Below are 11,051 nucleotides of genomic sequence, written 5' to 3'. Positions count from 1 at the left end.
CTTCAGTTTCTCAGGGATTCCAACCACAGAGATATGTCCTCCCTACCCACCTCCCCCAACCAGGTATGAGCAAAAGCCCCACACCAGGAGGACAGCTCTTGGTTGCACAGTGGGAAAAGCTGCGGTGACAGGTACTCGGAGTCTGTCCTCCAGGAGTCCTGGCCAACAGGCTGTATGTGAGAATGTGTGGAGTGACAGGGAGGGGGCTACGGACTGAGACCTCCTCACCCAGTTGTCCCACTAGGTTTCTTTGCTAAGCCAAGCATGCTACAGGCTTACTGGATCTTCCAGCAGTCCATTTTGCTGAGAAGGAAATGATGGTGAAAGGAAGTGACATGTCCAGCCTGAAGTCAGGACGCCAGGGAGTTAGAGTCAGAGACAGGATCAGAGCCTGGGTCTGTGGGCTCACAGAACTTGAACTGCTGCAGGTGGTGATGTCATTTTTCCCTTGCAGAAAGGTGCAATGGGCTTCTGGAAGTTCCCCTCATTCCTGGTCCTCAGCATTCTGGTCCTAAACCAGGCAGGTATGCTGCAGGCAGCGCCATTCAGGTGAGACAGCCCTGCCAGGAGCGCTCTCACCTCCCATGGCCCCTGGAATCATACAATTCTGTGTTCTCAGTTGTGCTTGTGCTGAATCTTTAGCAACTGGCTCCTGGTGGGTGGAGGTGGGGGGATGGGTGGTGGTAATGTACAAATGTACACTTATATATAAGTTTATCATAAAAAGATGTGTAGCACACAGTTTACAAATAAACATAAGATATATAGTACTAGTTATTATAAATTTCATATAACTCATTGAACCTCACAACATACTTTTGTTGCTTTTTATCAAACACTTTTATCTTTAGCAAAGTTATTTACTAACTTAACCACAATTTGAGAAATGGATTTCATCCTAGTCTGCTAACTACTTGGCCAATAAATTTGTGATTAAATCTGATATGTGATCTATTCATCTAATTTCTCATCCTCATTCAAATTATATTTATTAAACTGAAACCATTTTCAGATTCAAATTATCATTATCATTTAATTTTTAATAATGGCTGCATTTAACACTAAGCTCAAAAAATTCCTGAAAATCTAACCATCAGTTGCCAGCAAACCACTTCTTTGAGGTCACACCAGAGCCTAACTCCTGGTGAAGCAGCATTTTTGGACAGACAGTGGCCTCATTTCTTCCGTTGGCAGTTGGGGCAGCCACATCCTCAGGGGAAGATGCAGAAACCAGGAAACCTGGCTGCTTATCCTGGGGGTGGGGGTAGGCAGGGACTCAGAGCCAGGATTGGGCTTGCTTCCCTTCCCTAGGTGGGCCTTGGAGAATGGCTTTGATCCCGCTACACTCACCAATAAGGAAATGCGCCTACTACTGGCTGCAATGATGAATGATTATGTGCAGATGAAGGCCCGTGAGCTGAAGCAAGAGACAGGAGGGCTTCAGGTAAGGCTCTGCCCTCTGCTCAGCACTTACCCTCTCCCCTGGCTTACCAGGAAGATATATCCTGACAGGTAGGAGAGAACATAGCTGGATAGGGAGCCAGCAAGCAGTCACTGTTCACCTTGGCCTGGGGCCCAGCTCTTCTACAGGCTCCACTGAAGACAGGTCATGTGAAGGAACTATGGTTGCACCACATGTACAAAGATCCCTTTCTAAAAGCAGTGGGGGAAGCTGTGGAATCCCTCACTCCGGAAATTGTCTGGCAGTACTGAGGGTACCTCCCAGCACTGGAGGAGTTTAGCCTCGTAAAGTAAAGCCAGGGAATGAATCCCATGTATCTCAGGGGATTTTAGAAATCTAGCCCCTCCTTGTTAACCTGCACATGATATTCTTTCACACCTGCAAGGCATCTTCATTGCACATTTGCAAGGTGAAGCCAGAGCCTTTACAAAGGATGCTGTCAGGTAGCACAGTGTCTGAGGTAGGTCCAGGGCCTTTAGGTGTGTAGAATCTGTGGAGATGTGCATGTTCTCACTGGACCAGACACCCTTCCCCAGCCCCACCTCCCTGTGCACCCTGAGCTTGGAGCTCACACCAGCTCCTGACCTGGCCGTACCTGGGCAGAGGCATGTGCTGCACCTGTATCTGCCCTGAGAACCTCTCTGCAGAGCAAGAAGGACTGAGCAGCATGTGCAATACCAGAAAAAGTCACCCCTTCCCCCCGCAGCCCTTCCCCACACTGCCCTGGCTCAGTGAACCTCTGTGTTCTCCTAATGGAGGATGCGTGAGCCGCCCCCATTCCTGCCCCTCTGTTTTTGCTCCAGGTGCCCTCTCCCTATTCTAACCTTCTGCATGACTGCCTGCAGGGGCAGCCCTGGTGCATGGTATTGTCTAGCCTGACTTTTCCCTGTAGCCTGGACAAGTCCAGAACTAAGCAGTGCAATAATCTGAGTACCTGTGTCCTGGGCACATACACATAGGACCTCAACAAGTTTTACACATTCCCCTTAACTAAAACTGGGGTCAGAATGCCTGGCAAGAAATGGGTTATGGCCAGAGTATTGGAGAAAGACCATGACCCCTCATGTTGGCATGCCTCAAGGTGCCTACTCAACCCCTTCCTCTCCTTTCTAATTCCTCTGTTCCTATAACTTGATGCATGTGGTCTTCTCTGGCTGCTCTTTGGGCTAGTATCAGTGGCATTCTTTGTGGCAGTGGATGTCTGGAACATCAGCTGGGAGGAGGGCGAGCAGGCCAGAGAGAATCATTCAGGAAGAGATCAGGAGAGAGAGGGCAGCCCTGTGAGTACCTGTGGATTTCATAGCAAAGATTCTCCGTCCTGCTTCTGAAAATGGCTTTCATTGGGGGAATAATAGTATATTTCTAAAAACCGCTGAGCTGTGGTGGTTATTGCTCTGGCCACATCCCACACTTCATGGATACAGGGACCTGTCTGGCAAGTAGCTTTAGCCCCGGGTAGCTGGAGTCAGGGCATAGTGGGTGGTCCCTGTGAACAACCTCAGGTAACAAAAACAGGAGCACTAAGCACCTCTGAGACTTGATGCTGCAAACTCGCTCCCTCTTCCAGGAGGACAGGGGAATTTTCCTTTTCCTAAGGAGTACTCAGTACCTTGTGAATGGGATGCATCTTCTAGACAGTCTTTAAGAATGAGGTTGGATGTGGCAAGATAATCTCTCTAGTCACCTAAGCCTTGGTTAAGCTTTCGTTTACTTGTACAGAAAAGACTGGCTGCTATAGTTCTGTGTTCCATGGCTTCTTGCCCAGAGCACGTTTGGGTTTTCTGACACCCTTGGAAACGTCTATGGGGAGTGATTGTGGCATTTTCCCTAATGCCCTATAATTGTCTGTGGTGATTTTGTGTTTAGGAAAAATATTTAAAGTTCATTGGTGCCTCTCAGAGCAGTAATTTTACCATGTTGGTCCCATGGCGTAGCACCTGCCCTCAGCCTCTCACTTACAGGCCTTTTCTTTTTCTCTATCCTGCAGATCAGCATCACTGCCCAGAAGAGATCCTGTAACACTGCGACCTGTGTGAGCCATAAGATGGCAGGCTAGCTGAGCAGGTCTGAGAGTGTGGTTAAGAACAACTTCACGCCCACCAACGTGGGCTCCAAAGCCTTTGGCTGGCGCCGCAGCGACCTGCAGGCCTGAGCAGTGAAATGACTCCAGGAAGAAGACAACCACGCTAGTACCTCAGACGGCAGGGCAGATGGCTGGGTATTGCAGGAGTGCAGGCCACAGTCTGACCCTCCCTGGTCCTGTATTGTAAAAAAAAATCCACAGTGAAGGTGCTAACCACAGTGTCTAGAGAAAGAACAGAGTCCCAATAGCTAGAGCACCTAGAATTTGGGTCCATTTCTGGTTTTTTTCAGTGTCTCCAAGTGACTCTGAGATGATCTGCCAGGAAATATAGATCCTATTCATTTAAAGCACTGGTCCCTACAGTTATAATTGTGACTTTTCTAGTTTTTTAGTTTGAAAGGCAAAGACACTACCCTTTGGGAGTATTCTCTACAATGTCATGTACATCTGGATTCAGAGCATAGACTTGGGTTCAAATACTGTGTTTGTCCTCTACTTCCTATGTGACCATGGACCTGACTCTCTCTGAGCCTGTTTCCCCATATAACTTGAAAGCAACAATAAGTTACCTACCTGTATCATTAATATAAAAAGTAATTGAGATAATACATGACAAGAGCTTCACTGCTAATAAGTAATAATATTCTAGTTCTTACTTTTTTTTTTTCTCCTAGGTCACCAAGGAGGTGAACTCCATTTCTTTTAATTTGCACTGAAAGCAACTTATTGAAAAGAAATAGCGAAGATACAGTAAGGAGGGAGAGCAGAGAAGATGGCGGAAGAGTAAGACGCGGAGATCACCTTCCTCCTCACAGATACATCAGAAATACATCTACACGTGGAACTGCTCCTGAAATAGCATGGAAGACACACATATATGCATGCCTTCTGATACTGAAAACACTCCTTTTTGCTTGAAATAAACTAAAGATAAATGCAGAATAAAATCACTGTAATTACCCAATATGCATCTTTTTTATAGTTCATTCTGTATTCTATAAATATGACGCATGTCTCACTGGCTTATCTGGTAGCAAATCTGGGCCCTGTCAGCCAACCTGTTGGCTGCTCTGCTAAACCTCAGGGGCACATGAAATCGCTGCCTTGTGGGTGCCTTGGGATGCCTAGTAATACTGAGCCTCAATGGAACTCTCTCTTTAAAGAAATGTTCTCATTTGTGTACTTCATCAAGATAAAAAATATATTTTTGATACAGTTAAAAGGAGTCCCTGCTGTTATTTATGCTGTTTTTCCCATGAGAACCTCAGGGACCCGTGACACTTTGTTGACCAGGCTGGCTCAAATGAGGCAATGATACCATGTTTGGGGTGGGTCCTCAGTATCCTCTATCCTCAGTGTCTAGTGAAACACCTTCACTGGAATTAGAACCCTCTGCATCTCAAAGAGACATTCACATTTCTTTTCAGAGAGTGCCCTGGTCCTCAGCCCCAGGAGTTATCTGTTCTCTTCTCCTTGACTCAGGTTTGCCCTTACCCACCCCTGCCTTTCCTCCCAACAGCACCCCTTCATACACCCCATAGCCTTCAAAGCCCTTTAGAACAACAGCTCACAGTTTGAAAGGGGATCACACACTGGCAGACCTAGAAAGATCATCAGATGCCATCGAATCCAACTTTTTACTCTCTGATGTGCAGAGAAGAAAAGTGCATTGCTCAGGTCCTGCAATAAGTTTAACAGAGACATTCCTATATTTAACAAATAATCATTGAGTGTCTGCTATATGCTTGACCCTATTTGAGCTCCAGGACCAGAGCAATGAACAGAACAGACAAACCCCCCTGCATTCATGGAGCTTATATTCTAACTGCGGGAGACTGAGGTGATACATGCTGTAGAATCGGAGATGGTCGGTATTGGAAGGAGTCTGGGATGTCATAGGGTCTAAAGGTTTATTAAATACATAAATCCCCCAGTGTCAACATCCTTGGCATTTGCTGGAAATGCCGGTGACAAACTGCTGACTGTAACTTCCAAGGTGACTCAGCAGCAAGTTTCACTGGTGGGCAGTCAGTTAAGAGGGGTTTTTTAATTAGAAAAGTCATCTCCTACTACCTACTGATTCTAGCTATTTCCTCAGAAACACATAGAATTATGACCCTTGCTCCCATTCATTCTTTACTCATCACAGTAGTACATGAAGCAGGTCAGACCATGTCTCCCTTAAGTACAGAATACTCCATTGAGTCCCCATCTCACAGAGTAAACACTTGGGGCACTGCAGTGGCTTCTTAATAAACTCCACTTGGTCAGAGGATATGTATTAAAATTTATTTCCAAATTCAATTTGCTTGTGACTTATTTAGGATTTTGTACTACCTTTGTTAAGTCTAGAATTGGGGCTATGCCAATGGTATCAAATGAGTTGGCAAACTTGAAATTTTTCTGTTTTAAATCAGTGCAAATAGCGTGAAAAGTATCTCTGCCTTAAGCTGGATGTAATTCACCTGTAAAAGTTTCTCACAGAGTTCTTTTTATAACATAGTTCCTTGCAAGGTTTTTAATTTTTTCAAGATTATTCAACTCTACTATTTTATTTTATTCTGTATATTCTTGATTTATATATATTTCTGTGAAACTTTAATTTTAAAATTTTTACATGCATTAGCAAATCATACTTTTTCATTATAATTTAAAATTTTCATATTTGAGGTTATATCTTCTTTTTCATTCTGGATGTAGTGTACCTGTATTTTTCTTATGGTAGTCTAACAGATACCACATGACCTGACCCTATATATACCCTATATATTTCTCAGATCTCCTGCCAACTGACCCATTGCTTGCTCCACTCCCATCTTCCTCTGGGTCTTTGCAGTTACTATTTTCTCTGCCTAGCATGCTATTCCCTCAATGTTTGCATGACTGACTCGCTCCCTTTCTTTCAGAACTCTGCTGAAACATGACCTTCTCAGAAAAGGCTTTCCTGTATGCTTATATATGAAATGGCTCTGATCACTGTCTACCCACCTTATTCAGCTTTATTTTATCCATATAGAACTTACCATTATTTTATCCACATGGAACCTATCACCATCTAAAATGTTACATATTTAGTAGGGTTTTTTGGTCTATGTACTTCCACTAGCATGTAACTCTATGAAGGAAGTTATATGGATATTTACCTATATCCCTGGAGCACAGAAAAATTTCTAGAACATGGTAGCCCTTCAATAAATATCTGTTGAGTTAATAAATAAATTATAAAACTCTATGAACTCTGACTTATTTTCCTCTGAGTTCACCTTTAAGATGAACTCAGAGGAAAATAAGCATCATGTTTTGAGAAGTAAAGTTGTCATTTTTAAAATCATCTTTAATTTTTCTTTTGCTATCTACTTTTAACTCAAAAGTTACTTAGTAGAGAAATTTCAAATTTAAAATAGCTTTTAAAATTACATTTCAGTTATTTAGTTCCAGGTTTTTTGCATTGAGGTTTGATAAAGTGATCTCTATAATTTTTCACTTGGGAAATTTAGTTAAATTTTCTTTGAGGCATATTATATGGTCCTTTCTCACAAATATTATAAAAATAACAGAAAATAAAGTACTTTCCCTGAGCTAAAAACTTTTATATCAGTATCTATCTATGTATATATCTATGCATATATAATTAAAAGATTAATTACATTATTCTTATATATTATTTTTGCCTGGGTAGTTGATCTTGCAAAGACTAAGAGAGGGCAGTAAAGTTTCCAAGTGTTATTTTTGTCTCTGTGAATTAGCCCCTTGTATTTCTAAAAACATTTAATTTTACATATTATTAAGGGATTTTTTTTTTACTTTTAAAATCTACTTTCATAAGGTATAAATTAGATAATATAAAATTATATAGATGAATTATATTTCCATGAATTTTACCGAAAGTATACCATAAAATCTATGTAACCATCACAACAATAGAAGGTATGGAATATTTCCATCATCTCAGAATGTTCCTCATGCCACTTTGAAGTCAATATCCTCCAAACCCCTGCCTCTCATAATCACTGATGTAATTTCTATCACTGTGAATTCATTTTTTGATAGATATATGCTATGTACTCTTTTTTATCTAGCTCCTTTCACTCAGCATCTTGTTTGGGAGATTTATTTATACTGTTGCATATATCATTATATAGTTATTGGGAAACTAATTGGATATTAATTGAGTATTAATTCTCAAGGATTGTAGAGGAGGGGTTAAGTAGTATTCCATTGCATACTAAAATCTGTTGGACAGACAGATGCATTACTTTCAGTTTTGGTTATTATGCATGACACTCTTATGAACATTCATGTATAAATATTTCTGGGAACAGTTGAAGCCATTTCTCTTGGATAAATAGCTAAAAGTTATATGGTAAATGTCTGTTATGACTAAACTGACTCTGCCAGTTTACAAATGGTTCTGCCATTTTACACTCCCAGCATAAATGTCAGATCATTTAACTTGCTGCACACAACCTTGACAATGATTGGTATTTTCAGCCTTTATAATTTTGGTCATTCTTATGATACTGTAGCAGATTCTAATTGTGAGTTTTAATTTTTATCTCCCTAATAACTACTGATAATTGAATATCCTCTCATATGCTTATTGGCCATTTGTTTATATTCTTTCATGAAGTTCCTGTTCCACTATTTTTCCCATTTTTAATTGGACACCTTATCTTCTTACTATGTAGTTGTAAAAGATCTTAATATATTCTAGATACATGTCCTGCTTCCTTTGGGGGCACTATTTCACTTACCTGCTCAGTTTCTCTCCCTCTTGAATCACTTCTTCTGTGGGAAGCCAGATGCCATGAAACGAGGCTGTTCAAGCAGGCTATGGAGGAGTCTGTGTGTCAAGGAATGCAGGTCTCTGACCAATGGCCAGTGAAGAATGGAGGCCTGTCAACAACCAAATGAGTGAGTTTAGAAGTGGATTCTCTAGCTCCCTTTGAGCCTGGATATGACTGTAGGCATAGCTGACAGCTAGACAACAACCTCAAGAGAGACCCTGAGCCAGAACCACCCAGCTGAGCCTGTCCCAGAGAACCTACTCTCAGAAACTGTATGTGATATTAAGTTTTTGTTCTCCAGAGCTGCTGTTTTGAGATAATTTGCTACACAGTAATAGATAACTAATATGCATCCAAACCATGATAACTTTAGTGCTTTCCCTGGAAAACACATTCAAGGGAAGCTGGCTAGATAAGCAGACCTGAGTTCAAGTTGGAAGTCACAGTTCCCAGAAAGGATGCAGTCAGATTTCTTTCCCCTGGTTCCCAAGCCCAGATCATATTAGGTGCAATGGCATAAGTGGCTTTCACTCCAAACAAAATTAAGTCCTGTTCCTCCTCATTATTGAGTGCTTTTTATCAGAGCCTCTTTCTCTCTCTGAGTTCTCAATGCTCTCCATCCTGTAGCTACTCTCACATCATTCTTTCTGCCTCTAAGATTCTCATGGTGGGAAGAAACCAATAAGATCGTGTAGCACAACCCTCATGCTTGAATTACTCTATAACACCCCGAAGTGGTCTACTAGCTTACTTTTGAAATTTTGATGTCACCATCTCCTGATATAGCTCATTCTATCTTTGGATCATTCTGACTTTCAGAAAATTCCTCCAACAGTGAGCAGAATTCACTTTCTTTCCTCTCCTGCTTCACTGGGTTCTCAAGAAATTCATTCTTGGGCAAAATATCCAGGGAGAATTAGCTATGAGTGAGACCACACTTCTGAAGGTATTAATCGTTGGAGATTTAAAGTAAATCATATTTTCTTTACTATGAAGTCCCTAGTTGGATTTAGCCATCTCATTAGCTAGATTCATTCTAGACAATTACCTATTCATTCTCAAGAATGTATCTGGGGTAGGGGAGAAGGCCCTGCAATTATTTGGGTCCTCAGATGTTTCTACTCTTGGTGAAACTTTTCTGGATACTCCTGTAGGAGCTGCTGCACATAAATGATTGGTAAAGCTAACAAACGTCTTGCCTTTTTCTCTTGTAGCGCCCCGACCCAAGAACTATAAATCTGGGCCTCATCTCTCCTACTCAGGCCCGCCAGGACCATGATGAGATTAATTGTTTCCATAAAGAGGGGTGCTCTAGATGCTTCCTAGAGAGCTTGGCTAAACTGTGGATCTAGGAAGGTTGTAGGAGTGGTTTCTTGCCTTTGTAAAGAGAGTCAACAATCTGCCAGGTCCTGTATAAAACCCTTAAGATAGTCCACAAAGCTACGGATGATGTGAAACCTGACTATTGTTCCAGCCTCATTTCTTACCATGCTCTCCCTCCCACTTTAGTTCCAATTACACTGGTATTCTTTCAATTTGTCAGAACCTGCATGTTCTTCCTACACGGGGCCTTTTCACATTGTTTCTTTGTTCTATAGTCCTTATATCTTCTCTATTCCCAGGTAACTCTATATTTCAGATTTCAGCTAAGCATTGCTTCCTCATGGAAGCCTTCCCAGATGACCACTCCCAGAGTCTAGGTTACATTCCTTTCTTATCTGATTTCAAAGATTGGATATACCTTTCTTTCAGCTCACTATTTCAGGTTTAGTTTATACATTCAGATTTATTATTTTATTAATATCTATTTCCTCTTAGACTGAGAGTCCCATTCACACAGGAACCACATCTGTTTTGCTCTTTGTTGTAGCACTTAACGTGGTGTCAGGTATAGTAAGTCTTTGCAGCATTTAGGAAAGAAGCAATTAGAACCCATTGTGTTAAATGCTATCTTTGGAGTAGGCACAGGGGGACTATAGTCTAACCTGATCTAGATTTTTAAAAACTTCCCTGGGGATGTGATATCATATCACATCTCTAAAAATGAACAGGATTCTGTCAAGTGAACAAAGAAACTAGAGAAGTAAGAGTAAGTAAGAAGAGCCTGAATAAGTTGGTCAATCATTGGATCCAAGTCAAGTCAATTATTTCCCCTCTGCCAATGAGAACTATCAGTCTTCTATACAGGTACAGAAAGTTATTGAAAGTCTCATGAAGGATGGCAGATTTAAAACTGGAAGAAAAATGAGCTTGTAAGGTGGCAGTTGTATGGCACATACCATCACAGAGCCTCACCAAGGAAGACCAGCTTCGCTAGAGAGCTGTACCCTTGATCACTGATGACTGGGTTTCTGGAGATGGCAGAACGTCCAGGAGCCACAGCTGAGGATTCCAGAGCTGAGAATAGTTGATGCCAGATCAGGCAGGATCACTAAGGCTATTCTTCCTTTAGTCCTGTGAAGACTGGGCCTAGGGCATGACCTGGGAACGCAAAGGCAATTCCACAAAACCCTAGCAAAACCAGAAAGCAGTATCCCATACACCTGACTTGGGAAGCTCCCAAGGAATGCTGGGCCTGTCTATAGGTCATATGGAATCAGCTGAAGTGGCTGCACTTCTATACACTAACAGCAAACTTCTCTATCCAATTCTCTATCCATGGCTCCTGCCAAAATAGCTGAGGGACAATGCTCTTAAGTCTCCTACAGACTTTCTGACT

General features: G+C 41.8%; 1 protein-coding gene across 1 annotated transcript; it reads left to right on the top strand.

Moving 5' to 3' along the window:
- Positions 1 to 463: 463 nt before the first annotated feature.
- On the top strand, positions 464 to 3,614 carry LOC102992448 (calcitonin receptor-stimulating peptide 2-like). The gene is given in 3 exon segments (XM_007123747.2): positions 464 to 549; positions 1,312 to 1,444; positions 3,450 to 3,614. Coding segments are annotated over 3 exon segments (384 nt in total).
- The last annotated feature ends 7,437 nt before the right edge of the window (positions 3,615 to 11,051 follow it).

Source organism: Physeter macrocephalus, chromosome 16, assembly GCF_002837175.3.
Source record: "Physeter macrocephalus isolate SW-GA chromosome 16, ASM283717v5, whole genome shotgun sequence".
Lineage (NCBI taxonomy): Eukaryota > Metazoa > Chordata > Mammalia > Artiodactyla > Physeteridae > Physeter > Physeter macrocephalus.
The sequence above is the reverse complement of the archived record's forward strand: the minus strand, read 5'-3'. Positions and strand labels throughout refer to the sequence as shown.